Genomic DNA, 27610 nt, shown 5'->3' with positions numbered 1-27610 from the left:
AAACTGATATGGAATTGTGCGCACGAACTACTTCTGGGGCGATACACATTGGTGATTTTTAGTTGTTTATACTGGCATCATTGTGTATCTCCTATATTACATGGCAACTGTGACTTCCTTGTGACGGTGTGGTTGATGTGAGGTGGAAGATGGCAGTAAGTTAAAGTTTTAAAATTATTTGTATCCCTTTTAATCTCTTTATTGTAGTACAATTTTTCCGTGATAAATATATTTTTTATTTGTTTGTAATTAAAAGCAAATCGGAGTGTTATAAATGTATGATACTTCCGGTAATTTTGATGACATGTGCATTACATGTAAACATGATCAGACTTGCAGCGAGTTCACTATGGATTTGCCTAATTAGTAAAATGTGATAGTGAACGCAACTTAATTACGTTGGAAATAAATGTCTCCTTCGAATATTCAAACGTAGTAGGTTAGTTATGAACGTAATTATTTTACGAGATTTCTAGGCCTAGTTCAAGTGAAAATTTTCTCACTTGCGATATTCATACCTTTAGCTGTATGCTACTGAAATTATTTAGTATTTGATGTTAGGCAAATTATTTTTTATAATTCGATAGTATAGATTAAGTTTTTGTGTTTCGTGTTCTTAAGGAAAGCCGACGTTCGGTAGAGCGAGATTAATATCGTGGGCTCCGAGCTAGGATCGCAGCTTGAATCAGTAAGATTGGGAGGTGCACAGATGATTGTGCTAGATCAGTTCTTATGATAAAGTTCAAGAGAGCTCGATTGCAATACCGTCCCGTTTTGAGTTGTGAAGGCTCGTGTTAGTACACACAGCCTACAGTAAGCTTGTACATAATGTTGACGTACTGTTAAGAGAAACCTTTGTAGTCCCTGTACTGATGGCATGGGTTGTACTCATCTTAAAAGTCGTTTTTATTTTTAACTTGTTTCTTCAGTTGCGCGCAAGATACCTATAGAGTGATTCAATTTCAGATCTTCCAGGGTGGTCCACACGACTCTCAGATTTAGTTTATTTTTAAAATAAGAAACTACATACAAAATTATTACTCATATTTTTTCTTTTTGCTGAAAAAATTTTTTTTCTTCGATATACAGCCCTCGAAAATGGCTGCCCCCCTTTCAGATTGCTCGAAAAACTGAAAAACATGTCAAAAATTTTATTGCAGAGAAACGAATGTACTTAGTAACATAATCGCAATAGCAGGAAGAGTATAAAGTTGTATGTTTCGGTGGAGGGCCAAAATCCGTCTATTGGTCCAATAGGAATCGCGCAATTCACTCGCAGTGTTGCCAACTTTGGTGAAATCTTCGCTAACTTCAAACATTTTTTTTCTGTCACGAGCAATATCAACCATCTGCTTCTAGCATCGAAATCTACTCCATAAGGTCTCTTGAAAATGTAAGAGACTTATGTTTCTGATTATTACATCCCACGTTATAGTACGATGAAAAAGCTGAAAATTTCATTAAGACGCCATTTTCTCAAAAGCCCCACCTTTTAAAAATCTGAATTTTCTACATATATTGGAGAAGTATCTAAGTATTGGCAATTAATTATTGAAATTTCGATTTTTGTTCTTGAAATGTAGATATTTCTTATGGGCATTTAGATTCTATACACAAGGCGAATCGAAAGGGAGTATGAGAATTTTAAGAGGTGAATCCTGACATGAAATCCAGTAGAAAAGTTCCTATAAACATGAGTCGAATTCCGCTTAGTTTTCGAGTTACAGGCTTTCCAACTCGGGACCCAACATCGGCCCTATTGGCATGTTAATAGAAAATAAAATATATATTTCGCGTTAAATCAGAAACTGTGTGTTAAAGCTTTGATAAAGTTCAGAAAGTTGATTTGTATCAATATGATGATTTTTACGTGCGTTGCAATTCGGTTGGTAGTGTTGCCAACTTGGTAGAAGTTTTGTTTGTTTCCAAATGACACTATGTGGATTTTATTTGGTATTTGTTAATGATTGCAAACATCGCATGAAGCACAATTTTCCCCATCGCATGAATCACAAAAAAATCAGATTTTTAAAAGGTGGGGTTTTTGAGAAAATGGCGTCTTAATGAAATTTTCAGCTTTTCATCATGCTATAACGTGGGATGTAATAATCAGAAACATAAATCCTTTACATTTTCAAGAGACCTTATAAAGTAGATTTCGATGCTAGAAGCAGATGGTTGATATTGCTCGTGAGGACAGAAAAAAAATGTTTGAAGTTAGCGAAGATTTCACCAAAGTTGGCAACATTGCGAGTGAATTGCGCGATTCCTATTGGACCAATAGACGGATTTTGGCCCTCCACCGAAACATACAACTTTATACTCTTCCTGCTATTGCGATTATGTTACTAAGTACATTCGTTTCTCTGCAATAAAATTTTTGACATGTTTTTCAGTTTTTCGAGCAATCTGAAAGGGGGGCAGCCATTTTCGAGGGCTGTATATCGAAGAAAAGAATTTTTTTCAGCAAAAAGAAAAAATATGAGTAATAATTTTGTATGTAGTTTCTTATTTTAAAAATAAACTGAATCTGAGACTATAATGGGGACCAATTGTGGTTTGCCTGGGCGATTTGAAATGGAATCGGTCTATAGTAGAAAACTCAGTAATCGGGCTATCTGAAAGAGTATCTTTAATTCATTTAGAATTGGGGTAGTGGCGTACGCAAGAGTTGTTACCGCTTTGTACCCCCTCCCTTTCTTCAAGATTATGTGCATAAATTTTACTTATGAGGTTACGTATTAGACTTGGCGCACTACAACTTTGCACTTCGGTGGCGTAATTTCTTTGCACTTGATGAGCGCGATTTGGCTGCCATCTGACGCATTATTTGACAGGCAGAAAAGTGTCGACTTAAATATTCGCCATGAATCTGAAATGTTCAGTATTATTCACAATTCGTATGTTGTTATATTTCATCGGCTTAACTTTAGAGGTGCCCCTCCAGTTTCAACCCGACAAACAAGCAGTTAAAACATTAAAAGTTGTTAGGTTAGGGTGCAACAGTGAGTAGACCCAGTTCTCACAGAAGCTTCAATTATCACTTAAATTCAGGAATCCGTGGTTCTCATAAACAATACATTCTCTTCATTATTCTTGTACTTTTCTGCAAAACTCAAGGCGGAAATATCACATTCAACGCACCGATTCGCCATCCTATACGACTAACATGCTTCTGAATCATCGAAATCTTCCGCGTCTTGCAAGTAGTACTCACTTCTACATATCTTTTCTCGTATTAAACATAAATTTACTGCCAAATTTACAGACCTAAACATCCCATAAGAACTCCAAATCATCAATCACCTCATTTCTCCTGTAAATTTTCCTTTTTTTTTTTTTTTTTTAGTAAAAAACTGAGGGGCACCGCTAAACTTAACCTGTTTCGTGTGTGTTTATCTGAAGTACTATTAGTAGACCTAACATTCCACAAATAAAAATGCAACGTTCCATGATTATGCCCTTTAGACTAAGGGAGACTATGATTAAGGTAAGTGGATAATGAATTGGTGGAATGATAACGTGAGAGGAAACGGGACTACCCCGAGGAAACCCACGGACACTGTTGTCCACCACAAATCTTTTCGGGGATCGAACCAGCGACCCCACGCACCAGAGGTAAACGCCTTACCACTCCCCACGTACATAAAGAACACTCATCTACATCTCTTCTCCCGATAAGTCACCATCAGTGGTCCCCGAATTGGTATTGTTAGCGCTATCGACACCATACAGACTGGAGGGGGGGGGGGGGTCACAGTTGGTCAGAAGTAGAGTCAGAGTTAGAAGTCAGAGATTTCATATTTTGCCACGCATACTGATAACGAGTTCCATGTAAGATTCCTTCAGCTTTTGACACTGAGCCTCAGTTTGCTTCACATATTACAGGCTTACATCCATTCGTTTCGTTACCGATTTACCAGAACCTAATTTCATTCAACTTTTGGATATAATTAATATTGAAGGTAGTGTTTCGTAACGCAACTAAAGACCAAGTTTTTTCAATCTGGTTCAGTTTTGGGTGCTAAGGGGTAAATGAACGATTGCCGATGACGTTTGAAAATTTCATCAATTGCAAACTTTTTAAAATTTAGACTTAATTGGATTGAATTAAACTATACAGTTCCGGCTTCAGCAAAAGGGGCATTTTTCTGTCTGCGACTGCATCATTTGTTGTTTAGTTGAACCAGTCGTAGGACCTTTTTCCAAAATGACGTTGTAATAGGATGCATTCGCGAACCACGGCGGAATTATGGGAGAGGTTTGGTATTTATCTGTGACCTATTTTTCATAATTCTCTTAGTTTATTTTGTTATGGTGGTCGCGAGTAGACTGAGTTGCTTTCCACGATTGACTCATAATTAGTGTCTTACCCCGAGAGACCGGTGCTAATAGATTGTGGCAGCTGTCATCAGTCCAAAATTTGTTTGCAGCCTGAGAGAATAGTATGTGTGATTCATGTACATAAACTATATTTCGCACTTCGTTTCGATATTGCTTTATACGTCTCAAGTAGGAAATTACTTTTCCTCGAATTTCTTTACACTTGACAAGTACGGTTCTGTTGATTTTCGTCTTCACCGACACTCAAGATTTTTCTAAAGTTTTTCTAAGGCTTGTGTACTCACCCTGAAAACATATATTCTGTAAGTTTTTTCCCTAAATGTTAAGGCAGTAGAAACTCTTTTCGGTTTTTATAAAGGTGGTAAATTGTTTTTCGAATACATCTCTTCCCGGCGGGAGCTCATGTGGTTCGGATTCCACGTTAATAAGTAGGTCCTGTCTCATATAGCATCGCTTCTGAAAAGGAAGTTATACTCCAAATCAATTCAACCGAATACATCACTATCGAACCATCCACTCCAACTATAGATTTCCGACAACGCCGGATTTTATATGGAGTTTCAAAACAAGTTCTCTTAGTTTCAACTGTCTGTCCTTTTTATGCCGTATTTTGATTATCCGTGCCGAAAACCCTACTTCCTTTGCTATTCTTTCTCGTGATGTACGACAGAAATTGTGAAGATACCTTCTCGAGCATCCATCTGCATAAATTTAAACACATTCCAAATCACCTCTCCAGCCTGTGAATCGATCTTTTTGCGATTAACTTTGGTATTTATAACGCTCATAGTCCCATTAATTCACTACTACAACACACCTGAATATTTACAAACTATTTCCTAGTCTGTCCACTACACTGGACCACAATACGATAATGATTTCCTCAATAAAACAAATACCTAATTTTCAGTTTACCAACGCTATACGAAAGGCGGCCGAAGAACCTCGGCAAGCATCGAGAATATTTTATTTCGAGAAATGTGAACCGTACTTGTTTTAAGCGAATGGAATGGTACGATTTCGCAAATGTACCCTGTGTTCTGTTGACCGAGGAGATGTGAAAGAATGTTTCTCACTCGGTATTATTTAACATTGCGTTGGTGGTGTATATAAAACTGAATTTTTGTATTTCGTAAAACAACTATAAAATTTCTTGTGTTTTCTTTTCTGTGTTAATATCTGGGATTATGTGGAGATATTTGTGTGAATTCCTTACTTTTTTTTTTTTTAATATATGCCGACACGTTCAGATACATCAGCGTTTCCCAACCTTTTTCAACTTGTGGCACACTACGGGTGTAACTTGAATTCTCGCGGCACACTCATAGATACTATTATTATTATTTGCAAATATAAAATACCATCGTAATTTTTTTCAGATTACTGATCTCCTCACAGAGATGAAAGCTCGATCACTGGTTTTCCCCTATGCTAATTCATTATGCTTATTTTTTTTTCTAATTTTAAAATAGAAAACAATTGCAATGAAATATAGGACTCAGATTTTTAAAAATACGCTTTCTTTTTCGAAAACTGTATCCAACGTTTCACTAAGAACGAAGATCACTAAATAACGAACGAACAAACAAATGTCTTGTACTTTTAACTTTGCTATTTTAACCAAAACCGGTGCATATTATTGCAATCACACAGCTTGCGATGCGTCGAAGTCAAAACACACCTGTTGAACAAAGTGTTGTTCTGTCATTCACGTGCGAATGAGTGTTCTACAAACTTTCACTTGACGCGTACCATACAAGTGCTTCCATTTCTCGGTGTTAGTATGACTCTCAATTGAAGCGCAACATGGCAGCTAACCGTGGTTGTGGAAATGTGTACGAGCCGAAATACTGTCTGCTACACAGTAATAAATGTAGAATAATATATTACAATTACAGTATTTTTTTCCGTGGTAGAAATTCATAGTAATGTGAAATACAAAAATATACATTTTTTCTTATCTTGCAATTTGGTTGCTATAGAATTAATAATTTTATTTCGATTTCCTCGCTGCACACCGGTTGGGAAACGCTGAGATACATTGTTATTATTTTTTGGTTTCAGATTCTCATGTACTTCGGTTAATTAAAACTATGACCATGGAAGGTAAAAGATCATAAAAGTTTGAGCGCGGTACTATGATCAGAAGTCAAAGTAAGGAAATGGTATATGATGTCATAGCTTACTTTGAGGAAGAAAAACAGCAATCGGTGGTCCATTATTCCCAATTGCAAAAGTAATGGAGAGGATGTGTGATGCTTAGCAATGGGCAGGCGTTAAGTAATAAGCGAACATTAACATTTTTTTAATAAACGACTTATGGTCTACTGCTGACAAGTTTAAATAATCGCTGTTAGTAGTACTTCTTGCGCATGGGTAGTGTTGAACCATTTTCTCTTTTTCACCTCACTCGCTCGGAAAGTAACGATTTCAGTGCTAAGTTCGCTTGCGCCATGTCTACAGAAATACTCATGTCCTGAAGCAATGTGAGTTTTGGTGCTTCAGTCGTCTTTGATGACGTTTTGTGTCTGCTACACTATAGGAGTTTTATTATTATTATTTTAAGGTATACTAGCTGAACCTGCGCTCTCTCACAGCGCATCATTTGCATATGAGCATAAATCTCCTCATTCCTCACAACATATGTACACTCATGTCCAAAATGATTGTCGCATATCTATAACTGTCTTCTTCTAACAATATAATTTGATAATGATTTCCCAGGGTGCTTTTAATGCTGATATTATTTGTATAATCGGGAAACGTATATTTGTGGTAAATTTCATAGGAAAAGAATTATAAATACGGAAATTAGAATGAGTAAACTAAAATGTTGCTAAATGGACAAGGAAGTTTTATTTTCGTTTTATTGTTCTTATTTACTGCTCTTTTGACATGAAATTTGTCACATGCATGTCTTTGCTGATTATACACATACTAACATTATAAGAAATACCGAGCTAATTCGTTATCAAATTATATTCCTTCAACAACACATTTATAGACATGCGACAATAATTTTGGACATGAGTGTACATGTCCCTTTACAGACACAAGGGAAAGAAGTCTTGATTTAAAAAAAAAAAATCGGCAAGGGGTATCATAAAGGGAAGATTTTTTCGATTATTTTTTGTCAGTATCTCGCACCGTTTGCAAGATTTGAGCCTACTTCCGGTTCGAGTTTCTAATTCATGTATGACCAGTGTTTTCTTTCTTCTTGCATGCAGTATGTAATAAGCAAATACATTACATATACAATTAATCATAATGTCAGTTATATATGGTGTTCATTGGGCAAAACACTCAAAAAATTAAGATTTATTTTAGACTCGAGAAATGGTTATCTTTCCTTTTTCATTATTATTTGGCCATGGAACAAACGCATGAGACATATTCAACCCCAATATACAATATTGTGGTGTTGGAATGTATAACGCATAGGGTATGATGCTTTAGTTTTTTTTTTTTTTTAAAATTTCAACGCTTCCAGTGTACCCTAAAAAAAGTAATAAAGAGATAATGGCTTTTTTTTTTTAAATCAATTAGAACTGGACAATCTACGCAAAATTTCCAATCCATCAGTGAAAACGTCATCTTTCTAGAGCCTGTAGTTTCCGAGATCTCATTGTCGAAAGGATTGACCACAAACACATAAACATAGTTGAAAAGAACTCGGAAGATGGAAGCACAATTCACATGCATTGATTTTAGGGAAGACTTATTAAAATACAAAGGCTTTGAACAATAATTTTATATCATAAACTTTATGAAAAAGATATATTTAACTAATTTAGACTATTTAAAGTACAAATACTTAAAATGTTTGTCTCTGTTAAACGTGAAATCACACACAACCGTAAATGAAAGATTTGAAAGCTAAAGTTACAGGTTGGAGCTCAGGCGCTTTTAATTGCTATTGTAGCATTTTAATAGATAGATGTTTTGGTAATTATTATCCACGTAACGTAATTATATTTCGTTGGGATGGAATTTCAGTAATGTTCTGGGTTTACCTAAAATTATTTTAGGTAAACTTTACAATACACGCTCCAGCATCGTATCGATGAATAGGATCATTTTAAAAGGGAATATTAGAGCAGGATAGGGTACAGTAGAATAGGATCGGGTTAGAGAAGTTAGGACCTATTTTGTGTGTAATTCCGCGTGCATGCGTAAGAATACCAACTGGAGCGCACATTGTAAAGTTTTTTTAAAACCTTAAATGCAATGAGAAAATAAACCTTTTAAATCAAACATTACTTCATCATAGATTACGTTTTTGCTTAACTGTTTGTGTTGTACGTATTCGTTTTTGTCACCAAAAAGGCGGTTTTCGATCGTCGAATACGTTTTATTTTTGTTTTAGGACAAAGCAAAAAAGGACGCTGGTAAGTCTGGGAAAAAAGATGCTAAAGCTAAGAAGGATGCACCGGCTAAGAAAGAGGCGCCGGTAAAAAAAGACGCGTCTGCAGCTAAAAAAGAGGCACCTGCAGCCAAGAAAGAAGTACCAGTTGTTAAGAAAGAGGTGGTGCCGATTAAAAAGGAAATACCCGTTACTGTTAGAAGGGAGGTTCCGATTAAAAAAGAGATTCCCATAAAGAAGGAACCATTAATACCTGCAGCTGTGAGTAGAAGCTGCCTGCAATGTGATGAATGCTTGCGTAAATTGAGATGTTGATGACTTGTGTTCTGTGAGTTTGAGTGACATTCTGATACTACATACATCTTACAAAGCGTCATAACGATGTTTGTTTTGATGCCACCCGCAGTGTGCAGAAGAAACTATTGCTGGTTGCATTCGTGTCATTGTGTTTTGCTGTGCATGTTTTTTCTGAGTCGTGACAGCCTATAAGACTTCATACTTAACAATGTTGTTTCTACTAACCGTAAAGTTGATTGAATTTTGACGAATATCCCGTATATACAGGGTTTGAAAACCCTTGCTTGCAAAGACAAGACAACCAAAAAAATCTACTAGCCAAAACATTGTGCAGTTAGTGTTTCTACAAATAAACAGTAATCACTTTGCGACACAGTAAACATATCAATACTTTTCTATTTTTTTTTTTATTGGTGGTGGTGGTGCATTGCAATATTACATTTTTTTTTTATTTGTTGTATGGAATAAAAGGCTTTTTTGGTTGATCGGACTTGACTCGCCAAAGGTAAAAAGTATTCGCCAGTAGGAAGCAGGCGAGTTGATTTTTCAAGCCCTGGGTATATATGTGTGATGTTATACATAGTTTGAATTGCTGGCCTTGCTTTATACAGTGAAATCTGAGTACGAATAAATCAGAAGAATAATGTAATTGTAAAATGAGTATTTCAGCACAATTTCTCTTTCTGTTATTGTATTCATTATTAACCATGTGTCTTGGAGTCCAGATTTTCAGCGTTTTAGTGCTAAAAACCGAAGCTGTTCAATTTCTCCAGAATTGATGTTCTTATAAGCTACTTACAACAGTTGGCTATAACTAACTTAATACATACGTTTAGGAATTTTTGTTGAACATTTGCGGATGAATTGCATGAGTTTCCACCGTTTAGAAGGGCGCGATAAATGTAACAATATGTATGATACACACTCCGACGGCAAAAGTGTGCATTAGTTTTTAAAATGGACATAATTATGAAAATATCAGGGAGCGAACAGCGACCAGGCAAATAGCTCTGCGTATAATTTCAAATTTGAAATATCCATATAAATGCATTGTTACAAATATAGTTTAATATTCTTTTTAGTAGCCATAGCAACTTATAATTAAATTAAAACTTGATAATTAGTGAAAAAAAAGAACATATGAAAATATATCAGATTTTACTGAAAAAAAGAAGTGGTGAACGACCAGCGGACATCTTGTTTCTTTCTTCTTTTTTTTTTTATTTATTTACCATGTAACTTCGTGCTTTCTTGAGTTACCATACGCGAGATGACCTTCAAATACTTCTTCTTTCCTTATTTTGACAAAGAATCTTATGTAGCGCTATTACGTACACCTCGAATATGTGTATTGTCCTAAGTGAATAGTTACGAAGCGGATAGACATACTAGGTAGTACTTGTCTGCGTGTAATGAACCCACGAAGGTTTCTGTTTTTAGAGCCAATCAAAGACAAACATTGAGAGTAGCTTTTAGTCGGGTAGTGTGCGATTAGCTTTCTGGACAAGTTCACTATTCATAATTCATGTTAGAGAGACCTTACATTATCTTACAATGTTGAGTAATTCTCGAAGCAGGCGTTCTGATCATTCAACTCGATAGTTACTAATCAGTCCGATGTGATCTATTAGAAGGGAAAAAATACATGAAAGAAGATTGCTTTCAACTCAGATTTCCTTGTTATAGAGAGGAAGTTTTTGAACTAACTTGTTTTGTGTGTGCAAGTTTTTTACTAATCTTAATTGTGCTAATCATGTCACCAAATAATATGTAATACCGGTACTAAAAAAAGTTTGTTATTCTACAGGATAAAGGGAAAGACACGAAACTCAAGCGAGAGAGAAAGGATAACTCAAAGAATCCTATGCGTGAAGTTCGCATTAGGAAACTATGTTTAAACATTTGTGTAGGTGAATCTGGAGACAGATTGACTCGTGCAGCTAAGGTAAGTCTCAGTATTTCTGTTTTAATTTGTAATCTTTAAGTTCATTAGGAGGTAGGAATATTGACACATTTTCGAAAACAGTAGGAAAATGATAAGTATTGAAACTTATCTTAATTGGGACACAAGAAGTTATTCCTGTACTTTGTGTGTAATACAAAGATTGTATTTTCCCCAAATTTATCAAATGTAATAAATTATCTTTGTAATGTTTCGGCAGTCCTTGTTAGTCAGTAGGACTGGGTCGCTCACGAATTCACAGTTCACGTTTTACATATAGATCTTGCACTTCTGTAGTGCAAGGGTAGATAAAGTTGAATTCAACCTATTTGAACAGCTGTTTTTATTCCTGGATCCTCATCGTGTCCGAGGGTTTTACAGGGGGTGTTTCCGCATTATCATTCCATTCACTCGCCTTAATCATGGCTTCGCCTAATGGGCATAATTGTGGGACGTTTAACTGAAAGATTTAATTTTGATTTTTTTCCTGGGTGTAAATTACAGTGCAATTTTTCTCCTGTTAAAAGAAAATGTAGGTCTTATTTTGTCAACAATCAATCAGTGATTTCCGTATTTGTTGTATATTAGCTGTTAGTAATTTTTGGTGTTCAATTACAAGTAGAATATTGGGAGATTGGACAACGTGCTGGAAAGTTTGACTCACATTTGCTGTTTAATAATGCTTATATTAGAGACAATTTACGTTTAGTTTTGGATTTTATAACATGAGGATCAAGTGACATTTTCCATTTTAGTTGCAGCAAATCTTGTAACTATTGATATATTTCTGAATCCAAGACGACCCCCCTCACATTTTAAGAAAAGATTTTTTAAAAATACAGTACATTCTGGGTATATTTTCAGAACTTACTATAAAGCTCCCTAATAACCAACTCAAATACGTACCTCCCTTAGTAATAGGCAAAGAAGAGAATCAAGTTAGCGTTTAATCGAAGGAAGCTAGTGATTCTATTTAGTGAAGAAAAATTTTTTTTTTTTTTTCACGATGGCTTGGTAATTCCTTATTGGGCACGAAATTACAGCAAAAAGCCTCGTCTTTGAACTAATTAGTGAAATAGTTGATTTGACCTGAAAGTTGTGGTTTTGCACTTAATAATCTGTAATGATTGAAAAAGTAAGATTGAAGCAAGACACTCCGAAGAAATTTATATTAACCAGAAAGTAAGTGTTTTTTAAGTTAAGCGTTCCATGGTTATTCCATTTAGGTTAAAGGAGATGGATGTTTAATGAAAGGGAATGATTATAAAGTTAAATCCTTGTGCTTTCCCGGGACCACGTGTACAAAAGGCACATGTGATGGCTACTAGACAATCGGGGAAGGGTATATATGAACCGGAGTTTTTGCAGGGATGTTATTCTTCAAGAGAAGTATATTTTTCAGTATTTTTAAAAAGAAATCTGAATGCAGGAAACACGCAAGATTAAAAAGAAGAACAGTTCAAGATTGTTGAATTCAGCTTTGTCTAGCCTTCAACTACCAAAGTGGAAGTCTTGGATATATTCACCAAATCATGAGCGAGTTGCTAACAAAGAAGAATCAGTTAGTTTCATACGATGAAAAATATGCATCCTGTCTTCATTGTAAAAAAAACTTCTGGCTAATCAAAGGACTTGCTATCCACGTTAGCAAATATAATCAAACTCTCCATTTTCAAATATCATGGCATTCATTGCATTGGCATTGGTTCCCCGTATAGTGACGGTAGGAAATAATACTACTAAAGGAAGAAGAGGGAAAGAGTCTGAGTTCAGGATGTAAATTCAAAGTGAAGAAGATAATAGAGAATGGGTGTCAAGAAATCATTAAACGAGTGAGGCAGAACTCCAAACATGGAAGTATTTCCTAAAATACACAGAAGATAAGTGAAGCTGAGACAGGGTATGGATTGCAGAAGAAAGAGAACAAGTTAGTAGTAGGGGTAAATAACAGAAGTAGTCAAGAGAATGATAGAGATAGTAGGAATAAGAAATGAGAAAACGTTGATGTTTAGTGTATATGTCAGATATGTCTCTTAGCTTGAAAAAAAAAAGTTATATTTTGAAGGTTGTGGAACAAGAGATGAAGGATGAGAACACTAGAGAAGTGGAAGAAAGTGATAAAAGGCTTGAAGGATGAGAACACTAGAGAAGTAGAAGAAAGTGATAAAAGGCTTAAAACTGATATGTGGGAACAGTTTGTGAACAATAGGATAGAAGTTAATGAAAATAAGGGAAGGACTGAGCATAGCATCGAGATTAAGCCCAATATTATCAGATATGATAATGAACAAATGGTAACATTAAACGAAAGAAGAAAGAGGAGAATGATTGATTACTTTTTACAGCTACATGGACGATTGTATAGAAATTTAAAAAAGAATAAAGAGGCAGTTTGAACAGGTTGTGAGAAAGATCGAGGATAATGACAAGAAGACAGTGAAATCGACCTCTTGGTAGGAGAGAGATCAGAATAACGTGGTACAGGAAAGAATGCTCAGCAGGTGTATATTATTACAGAAGCGATGTAGATGAAGGGACTGAAAGGAATTTTATTAGAAATATGAGGGGGGGGGGAAGGATACCGGTACAAATGATGATAGAAGTTCAGTGGTTTGTTAATGTAGAATTGATACAGTAAAGCAAAGTTGAAGGTGACAAGAAAAGATGGTTTAGAATAGAAAGCATAGGCGAAGCAACAAGCCTTAAAAAAAGGAGGAGTAAGAACATACAGAAAAAGAAGTAGGAAAACATTAGATTTATTGAAAGAGATGGGAAGAAAAATTAAGATTCAACAGAGTGAGAAAATACAGGGTGTCCAATATACAATGCAACCCGAAGTTTGGGATAGTAGAATTTTTGAACCTGAAGCGATACACAAATAGTGGTTATATCAAAATGAAGCCTTGCTCACGCATATATTTTTAAACTAGAAAGTAACGATTGAAGTGCACTAGGAACCACACACTGTTGCCAGATGTAACCAAAGATGTATATATATATATATTTTGTGCAAAACATGTAAATTGACTCATAACTCATACATATGGATGTTCTGTCGTTAATTTTCAGTTTGTTTAGTTGGAGTAGCTTGTAAATTATGGAATAGAAAAAATAATTTTTCATTTCCACCGATAACTAATCGAATGAGGCCTCTGTAAGGGACAACTAGGAAAATCGCAGTTTTCATGAATTAACACTAATTGACAACTTTGCTGATGTTTCAGTGCATCAAAAGGTGTATTAAGGGTCTGTCTACTTTACGCAATTCCTGAAAAGAACGAAAAAGAAACTTAGAAATTATCATGAAAAAACTTTTACTTACATGCACCCGGCAACGCTGCTATTTATTTCTATGGCGCTACTTAAAAGAAGAGGTATACAAGAACAATTCTCAAACTATACAAGACCTAGAAACAAACATTCGCAGTACCACTGAGAATATTAATACTTCTACTCCTCGTAAAGTTGCTGCCAACATGGTGAAACGTGTGAACCTGTGTTTGAATCAAAACAGGAGGAACTTCCAGCATCTGTTCTAGAGCTGATAACTCATTACGTGGTAGTAGCAGTGTTGTTAATGTTAGCGTTTGTTAATGTTAAAATAGTATGTGAACTCTGCTCGAAGTAAAGGGTTATTACCGGGAAAGGGAAATGCATGAGACAAGAATGAACTTCCGCCATTTATATGTAGCATCTCAGTAATGCTTATTAAGCTTTTTCACTTCTAAAGAAATGGCCACTTGTAAAGGTTTTAAAGGATTTTTTTTTTCTTTGAAAGTTGTAAAATGAAATTTTCTGGTTGGGCACACATTACAAAGTGCTGTAGCTTTCTATGTTACAGTGCTCTCCCGCCGTGTGCTAAAACAAATTATGATTGGAGGCAATTATGCCAGAATTTTCTGCTGTGCATGATTTCGAGTCATAATACAGCTTACTTCTGTTTAATCATAGTTTAAGAAGCAAGTAAGTTTTCTTTCACTTTAGAACAACAGAACGAGCGGTTGCTGATTCGATGCCCGGTGGGGACACTGTCGAAAAGGTTTAAATGCATATAGTTCAGTTATCCTGAGTTTCCCTCTTCAATCCAAGCAAATGCCGGGATGGTACTCAAATATAATGTATTTATATTTCAATACTTGTTTGTGCAGGCGTTTTCTTGTAGTAAAAAAAAAAAAGTTTGTTATATAGCAATAAAAATACTCTAGAACGCACTACACAGATAACGACGGAGGTTAATTTGTTTTATTTTTGTGCTGCGTTTTTTAAAATAACATTTACCCCAATAAAATGGTGAACATATTTTACTATATCTAATAGTCTGAGTAAAACATCTGTTTACTACCAGAAGAGCTGTATATTTTTTGCAGTTCTTGTTTTGTTTATTTATTTAATTTTTTTCGTATTTAAACTGTTTGTTTCTTTGTTAGTTTTTCTTATTTATCTTAATAATGCATCATCATGAAACAGACATAAGTTGATGTATTTTAAAATTTATATTAGTAGAGGGTGTCGTATACAATTATAATAGTTTTCTTTCTTTCGGTAATTTTCACTTTCTCGTGAATTTATGAACATGACTTACATGTTTATGTGCCTTTGTATTGATAAATTGCTTGATTTTTTATTATTTATTAAGAATTTGATTTAATACATTCTTAAATTTTCTCACAGGTGCTGGAACAGTTAACAGGTCAGCAACCAGTGTTCTCTAAAGCCAGATATACCGTGAGGTCATTCGGTATTCGTCGTAACGAGAAAATCGCTGTTCATTGCACAGTACGTGGTGCTAAAGCCGAAGAAATTTTGGAACGCGGTTTGAAGGTAGGTTAAGCTTCATCTGTTATTGCAAGTACATTCTATTATTTTGTTTGCTTAGTAGTAGTATCTGTTAATAAGTGCTTATATACTGCTGGTTTCGTTGGATTGCAGTTGGTCATAATACAGCACACCACCTGATCCCAACAGAGGAAGTTCTCTTCTGTATCTGAAGCAACACTTCATAGGTAATTTTGTGCCTTTCGACGTCCCTGGATTTCAACTCATACTGTGCCCAATTTCCTTAGATGTGAGTTATTCAAATGGCCTTCATTTTCAATTTTTTTCGGTTGATTTGAACGTTCCTTATCTTCCCTGTCGATATCACGTTTTCTATAGCACCGAAGCCAGTACTCTCAGGTGCAATTGATAGGCCATGACTTTCAGCAGCACTTTCTTCAAATAGAAGAAAAAAAAAAAGCTTCCCGCAAATTGTGTTCCGTAGGCACGAAAGTTGACATATCCAATGTCAAAAAATAAATGAAATATCTTTTTACACTTACGCAAACACATACCAATACATACACGTGTTGATGCTTTGGTATTGAGTTAGCAGCATTATGCATAGATATATAGGACTAATTGAGCCATCTTTTGGAAATCCCTCAAAGTGAATGCGCACACACAATAAAACCAAGCGAACTGCAACTAATATACATAAAATCTGCAATATACTACTTTTAAGGAAGGAGCATATTATTAGCGTAATCCAATACCGCAAACTAGCAAACGACATTTACTCTCACATAAATTAAGCCACACGTTTCAAAAGAAACACATTTAAGTATGGCACAAAAATAAATTGAAATCTCAGTTTTACGTCCCAGGATTATGCCGTGTAGGCTAAAGCAGACGGCAAAACTCACGCAGATGATTGTCCAGCGCGAGCTGGAATCGAACTAGGAACCCCACGGGCCAGAGGTGAACGCTTTACTATTGAGCCACCGCGGGTCCCAAGTATAGTACCAATAATCTTAATTATCTCTTCTCACTTGAATAAATTCCTTTGCTTAGCCTTGCTTGTTTTACATGGTCAACAAAAGGTTTTTGCGTGAATACCTTTTCAGCAACATTTGATTGACATTCAATAAATGATCTTAAATTTCAGTCATTTCGGAAACTGTTTGACGAACGTCGTCTTCATCTCCCCTATAATCAGATAGATTGTGCTCAACACTCTGCTACGACTGCCTCTGGATAACTTAAAATCAGTTGAAATTACGTTATTCTGTTTGCAATTTGTTTAATGCTAAAAATTCCTAAACTACATAAATTGGATTTATCCAGTTTTCGCCATTGTTTTCAAGTGGAATAAACTTTGGTTCGAAACTAATCGAAATCTTCAGAGTTACGCTAAAGGGTTTGGATGATTTAATAAAAATGAACGATTATGAAATTATAATTTTGTTCGGGATCTACCCGGGACCACGTGCTAAGCCACTGAATCAGCGGGGAGGGTCCCAAGTTTGCATCAACGAGATTCCACTGAGTGTGTATATGTATATATTGTCACAGTAATGCTTATTATTAAGATTTTCACTACGGAAGAAATAGCGACTTTAAAAGGATTTTTCTTTCTTTGAGAGTTGTAAAATAAAATTTCTTGGTAGAGCACACATCACAAAGTACCGCAGCTTTCTGTGCTACGGCACTCTCCCGCCGTGTGCTAAAACAAATTATGACTTGAGTTAATTATGCCAGTATTTTCTGCTGTGCATAATTTCGAGTCATAATACAGTTTATCTAGGACTGTTTAATCATTTGCTTAGATCTACGTGTATTTCGATTGCCTTCTCTAAATTTTTCAGTGATTACTCTTAGTGACCCAATACATATCATCTATTGTGTCCTTATGCCTCTTAAACTCACTGTCCTTTAACTTCCTTACTTAATTTTATTAGCTTACAGTGCTTGAGCAAATCAAAATTGAAAGAGAGCAATTATATAAAGGTAATCAAGAAAGTTCTGTCGCTTTTTGTGGTGGAGGTCTGTGTTCAATTCACCCTCACACCGTGAGTTGAATGCGAATGGAGATAAGACCAAGGTCAGTTGTTGGTGTGGATATATTCAACATTCTGCTTGGTTGTGGCAGTTCAGTTACACCGTGAACTTGCGTAAGGACAGAGAACTTGGGACGCCGATAGAGCGTCATAAGGGCGTGTATGTTGTACGAGTTCAAACTGGGGCCAAACGCCGCTGCAGCGCGTCGGAAGATATACCAGGCTTTTGGTGAGAGTGTTATGACTATGCTGATAGTGCAGCAATGGTTTAACAAGTTTAAGGACGGTGAGGAAACACTCGAAGACGCACCACGTGCCGGAAGACCAACACATATACAAAATAAAGATCTTCAGGCAACAATTGACGCTAACAGTGGCCAGACATGTGAGGCGCTGGGACTATAATTCCGTGTGAGTGAAAAAGGTATTCGGCAGCACCTCCATCAACTTGGGAAACACTACAAGTTGGGTCGATGGGTCCCACATGATTTGACTCCGGGCCAGAAAGCAACGCGAGCAGACACCTGTGTTTCTTTGCTGTCTCGTCTGAAGAAGGAGCCATATCCAGGCAGGGTGTTGACATGTGATTAGAAGTGGGTCCTGTGTTAGCATTCCAGGAACCGGTTCCAAAACCGCCGAAACCAGCTCTGCACCAGAAGGTCCTCCTGTGTGTTTGGTGGACTGCTCGCGGCATCGTGCATTGGGAACTGCTACCAGTTGGTCAGAGCATCAGTGCAACTGTGTACTGTCAGCAGTTGAGCCATGTTCAAGAAGAACTCAAAACTCTGGAGCCAGCATTTCTGAATCCTAAAGGGGTCTTCCTGTTAAGAGGACAACGCTAAGCTCCACGTGGCTAGGATGACCCGGGACACTGTTCTGCACTTGGATGGGAAACACTATTTCTTCCGCCATACTCCGGGACATTGCACCGTCTGATTTTCACCTGTTTTATTCCTTGTACAATCACCTGTTCCATTCAAATCCCTAGTAGAGGTGCAGATTGCACTTGATACCTTCTTCGCTTCACGACCCACCAAGTTCTACCGCGATGGAATCCATGGCCTCCCAGAACTTTGGCAGAAGATCGTCGATGCTGATGGGGACTATTTTTGATCTTCCACGTACGTCTTAGGTGACATTGCGATATTCGAAGGTGGTATGTGAAAAAGCCTTTCTTGTTTACCTTTATATAAGTGAACCGGATACGGAACTCAGTTGCCTGTTTTCCACATCTTTTGAGTGTAGAATTCATCGATTGTATACTAAAAGTTGCATCTGTTGTGCTTGTACAAACCTAGATTTCTTCCTTGTCCCATTTTTATATTTTTTCTGGTTTTCAAAATTAGTGTAATGTCATCTTTAGTGAAAATAGGTGTATGAAAACTTGCGGTTACCATTCATTTCTATATATTTAAGAGCAAATATTGATTGCAAACATTGGTAGAGTAAATAATGTTGCATTTTCTCTCTCTCAGGTGCGAGAATATGAATTAAGGAAAGATAATTTCTCGGACACTGGTAATTTCGGCTTCGGAATCCAGGAACACATTGATTTAGGCATAAAGTATGATCCAAGTATTGGAATTTATGGTTTGGATTTCTACGTTGTCTTAGGACGTCCAGGTGAGTATTTGTTCTTGCTCACTGAGACCAGAAAATGTTAATATTTAAGCATGCTACAGCACAGGTTTGAAACTAGTTGAGCTGGAATTGGAGGTATATGTTTATACTAATGATGGTGTATTGATATATTAACTATGATTTCTTAGTATACGTCAAGATATTTAATTACCGCGACATTTCCAGTGGTATCTTCGGCGGCATTTGCAAATGAACTGGAACTGATAAGATGGATATTTATTAATGAAAAACTAACTCTGAAATCAATTTCAGTAATCGTATAATTCATTAGTGTACGTTTCGATGATTGCTTATCATAATCAATACGTGATAATTAAGGAATATTTTACATCGATTCATGTTGGTGTTTAAGTTGAGCTCAAGATTAGTATTTCTGTTTAATCACATTTTTTGGTATCGTATCATGGTTAACAGATTGTACGGATATGATTCAGATGTACAAAATAATAACTGTAATGATAGAGAAAGAAAAGAAATACTTGAATAAGATAACGTGAAACAAATATTTCTCATTCTAAATACCTGAAGTTCAAAATAATTAAGTAAACATTATTGTTCAAAAATTTTTGTGTGCAGTAGTATTTCGTTGAAATATTAATGTTCCAGGCAATTTAGACCATGTTTGGAGTTAATGAATCTAATAGTTTTGAAATGAATAGTCTTTGTACTGGATTTTCCAGGCCTTTCGTGTACTTAACTTCAGTGGACGTCTCTCTCTCTCCCATGTTTTTGGAAATAAACAGTAATAAGATTTCGGAATGAATGAAATATTGTATTTTCAGTAAATATTAAAAATTCGGTAACATTTTAAAAGAAGAAAAGTTTTACAAAGCAAACAGAATATCTCTTAATGCTGACGTGAATTTTGACATTTTCTTACGTTCCAAATTTTGTCGAAGTGGAAACATTCACTAACTACGAAACATAATTCATCTTTAATTAATACATAAAATCTTGCAAGTAAACATATAGTGAGTGATGATCATCAATCAAGTTATCAATTTAGCTGTCCATCGAAGAAAAAAAAAAACATAACTTCCCAGCTTTGTTTTGTGCAAAAAATGTCAAGAGTGTGAGTTGCTTTGAGCATTCAGACTATCCCATTGACGAATTTGTAGTTTGTTTCTTTAATGTTACCATTTACTACATCTGAACAATACCAGTACCTCTTAGATATCATGACCAAGACCAAAAGATGTGATTAGGAATACCAGGTAAGGTTTTAAAGAACGCTGCTGAGATGAAAGAGATACCATCGAAAACTTTCCCATAATTAAATATCTTGACGTACACCCTCCATTCCAAAAGAAACCGAACTTTTGAAAACAAATAGTACCACTAGTGCCATCTGTTGTAATATTTTACCGGTAGATGGCGTAGTCCCTCATTGACAACTGGTATAAATGTCATGACAATTGGATGCACGGCAACAAAGTTATTGCGTTTCAACTGTCAGTGTGTTGTGTACATCGGTCGGAAAATGAGTTTCAAACAACGAGCTGCAATTGAGTTTTGTGTTAAACTGGGTAAAACTTTTAGTGAAACGCACCAAATGCTACAAAATGCATATGGTGATGAGTGTCTATCCCGTACGCAAGTTTACGAGTGGTTCAGGCGATTCAAATCGGGTAGAGAGACGCTGGATGATGACGAAAGATCAGGTCGTCCCAGAACCGGATCTATCGGAAGAAAACATCGAAAAAGTGCGTGAATTCATCAAACATAACAAAAAATCATCGGTGAAAGTTATTGAAATGGAATTAGGCATTCCTCAAACAACCGCATACCGCATTTTGACCGAAGTTTTGGGCCTTAAGAAAGTTAATTCGCGGTTTGTACCACACAAACTCACCGAAGACCAAAAAGTTGATCGAATTGCGCATTGCAAAGACATCGTTAAAAGTGCTCGGCAGGATCGAAACTTCTTGAAATCGATTGTAACTGGTGACGAGACGTGGTGTTTTGAATATGAGCCCGAAACAAAGCGGCAAAGTGCTGAATGGAGAGCGCCGGATGAAGGAACACCCAAAAAAAGTCGCTTGGTGAAGTCAAAAGTTAAGGTGATGCTGATTTGTTTTTACGATTCAAAAGGAATTATCCACAAAGAATTTGTTCAGCGCGGCCAGACAGTCACTGGAGAGTTTTACTTGGGCGTCATGAAGCGTTTGCTGGCAAGAATTCGTCGTATTCGGCCCGAATATCGCGAAATCGGCAGTTGGACTCTTTTGGACGATAATGCACCATCACATCGTTCGCGACTTGTAACTGAATTTTTGGTCAAAAATCACATTATTCGGTTGCATCATCCGCCCTATTCACCAGATCTCGCTGCGTGCGATTTCTATATGTTCCCGAAACTGCATTTGGCGATGAAAGGAAAGTGGCACGCATCGATTGATGCCATTGAGAAGGCGACGACCGCCGTCCTAAAGACCATTCCAATAAAGGACATGGAGAAGTCGTTTGACAACTTGTTGGAGCGTGCAAATATGTGTATCGATGCAGAAGGGGAATACATTGATTAATAAAAATGATTTGTTCCAAAATGTACATTGCTTTTTTGTTTTTTTAAAACGTTCGGTTTCTTTTGGAATGGAGGGTGTATATTAAAGTGAACCATAGTTAATATTGTAACCATACGTCAATTTAGTTTCTTAATTATGCACTGAAATGCTTATATTTAACGTGAAATAGCACACTACGCTCGGCGTCATCAAGTTCTGTATGATGATTCTAAGACAGAGTGTGCAAGAGGAATTCACTCTGTTGCAACACATGCCCACATCTTGTCCTGGGTTTGTTACTGGAGGAGTGGTACATTTTAACTTGTAATGTTGATACAGTAGTACAGGAAACCCATATCCAAATTTAATAGTGTATTACTAATTATCGGTTTGCATTCTGTATTTTTTTGTTATTTAAATGTTGTTGGTACTATGTGTAGTTTAGTTTGTTTTTACAGATTTGAGGTGTTAAACTTGATTTTTTTCTTTCTTCCATTTTTTAAAAATCAATCTTATTCTTTAACTTGAAAATATACGTTACTGTGGAAATAGTTGTTTCATGAAGTAACCTGGCCATGTGACTTTGTGTTACAAGGCGGCAGCATTGTAATGTTCTTGTTCCTTTCTACAGAAACCCTCAAACTTTAATTACTACCACGGCATTTACGACAGCCCCCCCCCCCCCCTCTTCCTCTCGATGACCTTAGTTAATAACCTCATGACGTATCTCCCTTTTTCAACATTAATTTCCTCTTGGTTTTAAACTGTCAGTTTTCAATTTTGATCCGAGTAGAGCACTTCTTCCTTCCCCATTTCTTTATCGAAACTGTCCCAATACTGGAATCCCTTCACAATTTTCCATTCATGTCTTTTACTGCTATTCGTACGCACTATTTTCCTCTTTCTAGCTCTTCTTCAATAAGATCTTCGTGATTGTGGTTTGTTTGTGGAGCACGTGTTTCCATTCTTTTTAGTCTCTTCCTTTGCGTAGTGTAGTTCATACGCATGTGTCTGAAGTTTGACTTTCTCGACTTATTTAAGTACTTGTTAAACTTTCCTATTCTATTCATGCTTTCCTCCTATTATAGATCCTTTCAGCTTTGACCCCTCTTCGTTTTTTTGTCGCCTTGCCCTTTTATTTACACATTTTCACAAAGAAATTAACTTTCTTAGTTTACGTCCCATGGTTATGCTCAGTAGATTAAAGGAGACAGTTGATAAATGAAAGTAAACGATTGTGAAGTACTTGGCGGTATGAGAATGTGGAGTAAAAACCAGGGTGGATTGATTTAAAGCACTTAATTTTTTAAAATAAAATCGTTGATTTAAATCAAATTCCAAAATAAATTAACTTGGAAGTGATAATAAGTGAAATCCTGTCTGTTCTGTTATTTCGATTATTGAAGATGATAATCATAATACAATGAGACGCAAATGTATGTACAGCACAATATGACATCGAATGTTTCATGCAGAGGATGGTTAGGGAAAATACCATTTTGAACGAGTAACGGGGCAATCCTACTTTCTTCTCTTCACAGGGTTTGTAAGTCGTTAACTATTCCACCGGGAAAATCGCCATTGGTATTTAAGAAGAAAATTCTTTTGTGTGCACGTCCGTTTCTTTGTTCCCAGATAATAGGGGCGTGTTTAGGGTGATCCTATCCTCTCTCCGAAACTTAAAAATCTTGTAAATTTTACATAACTTTAGGCGAAATACATATTTTATATGTATTTCGTGCCGCAGGCTAGTTATGGACCGCCCAAGTTTTTTATTAATAATAATAATAATATGTCCGTGCCAAATATCAATTTCTGTGAAGGAAAAAGTGCCATGTTAATAAATAATAATAAACGTTGCTGTACTTTTTCCTTGATGCTTAAGAAACATTGTTTGAGATTAAAATAGGTTAACGATTGGAGATTAATTCAAAATTCAACCCCAGTATTTTCACTTTAATGGCATAATTAACATTTAATACTAATTCTTAGTGTTTTTTCTTCAGTTCGCGACTTGTATTATACGGGGAGAAAGATGTGATTTAAATTTTTAAAAAAAAGATCATGATTTTTTTCCACCCTGGTAAAAACGCATGGACACACTGTTGTGCACCATAAACTTGCATGACCTGGAATCGAAACAGGAACTTCTAGCACCAGAATTGAGGGCTCTACCAATGAGCTACTGTTTGGTACCAAATCTCAGGTTCATTTTCATAGATGTTTCCAAAAGTTAGTTCTATGTCTTAAGCTTCGCATATATTCGACAGCAGATTGTGGCTTTGCATAGATTGATAATATCCCCATATTTGATTGCGAAATCAGACAAGAAAGTCCTCGCCTGTTGTCTCATTATTGGAGTTACTTTGTCAATTATCTCCGGTACTCTTTTTGAATAAAATTTACGGTTACTCTTCAGATTTTCACTTAAACTCGGGGAGTTTTACCGAAGCATGGAAAAGGTGAAGGAAGATATGAATTACCTAACAGGAAAGCTGATTCCTGAATGAAAATGTGTAAGATACCTTAATGTATTTTTATTTCTTTCGTGTTACCTTATATGCTCGACAGACATTTTAGTTGTGAGGCTTTGTTGTATTTTGCTTATGAACAGGAGAGATGCGAAACTCTTTTATTATATATGCTGATGTAAAGATTATTCCCAAACTTGGAAAACTATTTCTCTGCTAAATATATTTGAATTGTTCTGGTATTTAGGTTTCAACGTTGCCCACCGAAGGAGAAAGCGAGGAAAGGTCGGATTTCCCCATAGGCTGACAAAGGAAGATGCCATGAAATGGTTCCAGCAGAAGGTAAGATAAATAACTGCAAAATAAGGTAGTTTTCATGGCTTTACAGTCATAAGTTGAAAAATTCTTGGGTTCAAAGGTATCCTTAAATTTCCGTAAGACTGAAGAAATGCAATATAATGGTGTCCAAAACGTAAGCATAGTGCGAGAAGTTACGTGCAAAGGCGAAATGTCACGAGCACGGGAAATGTGGCGGACGGCGCGTATTGCTTGAGGTGCATTGAACCGAACGTGGCAAGCTTGTCTGGCCCTCTACAGGAAGAAATAGAACACGTGCTTGAAGCCGATATGCGCGCATTCTGTGTCAGTTGTAATGAGGGAAGGTATTGCTGAGTTGAATGTGACTGTCATTTGGACGCGTTTAGCAGGGTGTCATCATCGGGCACTTGGAACGGATTGATACAGGTAGCAGTAGCGCTAGCCATCGTGGGGCTACAATATTGTGGCCGGGTTTTTGAAACAGTTAATCAACAGAGGAGACACCAGTCTTAGACCCGGTGAAGGTTGTCCACGAGAGATTACTCCACAACAGGACCTATATCCAACTAATTTGCACGTCGCAACTAGACCATGCCTGCAAGACAACTGTCAGCTTGCAGCCGCCTCAAGGATGTTTGTGTTGCGCCAAGCTGTTATGGGAGACTTGGGTGTCTGTGTTGTACATTCCTGACGACCAGCAACATGTGTTCCACTGTCTTTAGTGCACAATGGAGCTGCTTGCTGTTCATGAATGAATCCTGATATTATTTTCTACCATATATACTGATCTGGCACTAACAGAGAACAAATTCCTCCCATGAACTTTGTGGAAAGTTTTCAGTGTGGTTATAGTGGTACATCTGTCTAAGCAGACATGGTAAGTGGTCGTACGGACCTGCATATCTTCAGTGTTGAATCCTTCATTGCGAGAGGTACAAGGACGAGAGTCTTTGTGCCTGTGCGCGGCTTTTTATGGGCGCAGACGGCCTAGTTTCTGTCCATACACGACGATGTCTCTCCCGATCAAGGTAATCTCGTGGACGATTATCCAGCAACGGAAAATATCCAACGCATCGAGTGACCGACACGATCTTCGAACCTACACCCGATTGAACGACTTACGATGACGTCTTGGAGCCTTAGGAAATACCAGGAGCATTGCACTGCTCTTCGTGAGTAGTGGAATCAGGTGCTCCAACAACTTCTCAACGAAACTAATCTTCAGCGTGGAGGTTGTTGTCAGGGTGACCATACTTCGTATTAACCTGTTTCCGGTTCCGTTTGGTATGGTGGCTTCCTTTTGGTGGAGTTTCGGTACGTTATTCGTGTCCTGTTTTCGGACAGTCATTTTGCTTACGTTTCGGACACCATTGCATTTTAACTTAAGTGTGCAGTGACAAAGCATACGATTACAGTATCATCAGGTCATTTCTGTATGATGGTGCGAAGTCTTGTATGCAAAAATAAATATCATTCCTGTTGCAACTCATACCCACCAGTAATACTGGGTATGTTACTAAAAGGGTGAGATAAATACTGTTTTGCGTTGTTTAAATTAACCTGTTCCCTAATCAAACTCTTTCAAGCAACTTTCAGATTGCCCAGCTCAAGCGGTTAAGACCTTTTCTAAATCAACAAACTGTAGCCACGGCGAATAAGTAGACAACTCGCAAAAACAAAATGATACACACGAGGAAAGAAACACGTGTTTTCTAATTCTGTTAAACTGGTTCTCCAGATTATCTTATCAATATTTGGAAGAGTACTTTCTTGGTTTATATCTTTTGTGTTAAGTGACATATTCTTTTACTTCCTCTCCTACATACCATATGATTACATTTGTACACTGTAATATCACCATATTCACTTTGAAAATATAATTATTTTATTTCGTTTTTAGTCGGCCCGGATAGCCGTGTGGTCTAGAAGGCTAGGCAACTGACATATCAGGGATCGCGGGTTCCAATTCCGCCTCGGACATGTTTTTGTTGTACTTTTCACCGTACATTTCATTGTTATCTCTCTCTTTCATAGTGGTTCGGATCCCACTTTACACTATAGGTCCCGTCCTATATAGATTCGGTGCTGACACAGGACGTCAAAATGGCATCACTCAATTTCGTTTTTCAAATGCAACAATATTTTGTGACACTGTTGACATTTTGCTATGTTTTACTATCGGTGTTATGCATTTGAACTAAATTCGTATTATGAGACCGAGATTCCTTTATTACCATCTGATGCCACGTATCTGACTTTTCCATTGTACATTTTCAGCACGTAGCTCCAACAGTGTGCAACACTACCACTACACTTCACTGTTATGTTTAGCGATAATAGTGCATTTAAATCTGTGCACATTTGCATATGGTGCTATTTTAAATCCTATACAAAATATTTTACTGAGTTGGCAACACCTATTGCAACACGGTGGTTTTCGATATTTCATTTCTCATGATGCTCTTTTAGATGTGCTATGTGGCAATTAGATTGGAGCGACAACTTGTGGGACCTTCCCGTGTAAGTAGAATTAAATTCATAAACATCTTTAATAACACCATTCAACTTTTCTCTTTATTGCGTTAAGCAGTCTGCTGTGATCGAGTGCAAAAAAGTTTGTACAAACTCAGTATTAAATTACTAGGTCATTTTGCCATTATTTAAGACATAAATGAGTGCATATTTTGAAAACTTTAGGTCATAGAAAATTATCCCTAGTTATGATTCGTGTTATACCAATTTGTGAAAATGTACAGTAACAAGATTTTTGTTTTATTTTTTTTCAGTACGACGGTATAATTCTTCCTGGAAAGAAGTAACATCCTTCAAACATGTATATGTGACTCATTGGTATGTATTTTAATAAAAAGTTGGACGTTGATTTTTTTCTATTATTTCCAACCTTATACTCGAGC

General features: G+C 36.6%; 1 protein-coding gene across 2 annotated transcripts; it reads left to right on the top strand.

Moving 5' to 3' along the window:
* RpL11 (ribosomal protein L11) lies at positions 1-27576 on the top strand. 2 transcript variants are annotated; one of them, XM_081755961.1, is made up of 6 exons: positions 1-155; positions 10812-10949; positions 15618-15767; positions 19237-19384; positions 24625-24719; positions 27482-27576. In XM_081755961.1, exons 1-6 carry the CDS (start codon positions 150-152, stop codon positions 27512-27514), a joined length of 570 nt encoding a protein of 189 aa, XP_081612087.1. In that variant the 5' UTR covers positions 1-149; the 3' UTR covers positions 27515-27576. The 2 variants fall into 2 exon arrangements, with proteins under 2 accessions (XP_081612087.1, XP_081612088.1); XM_081755962.1 differs by lacking the exon at positions 1-155 and adding an exon at positions 8818-8968.
* Positions 27577-27610: the final 34 nt, after the last annotated feature.

This window comes from Thermobia domestica, chromosome 4 (genome assembly GCF_964235325.1).
Source record: "Thermobia domestica chromosome 4, izTheDome1.hap1.1, whole genome shotgun sequence".
NCBI classification, from domain to species: Eukaryota; Metazoa; Arthropoda; class Insecta; order Zygentoma; family Lepismatidae; genus Thermobia; species Thermobia domestica.
Note: the sequence above shows the minus strand (reverse complement) of the source record. Positions and strands in the feature narration are given on the sequence as shown.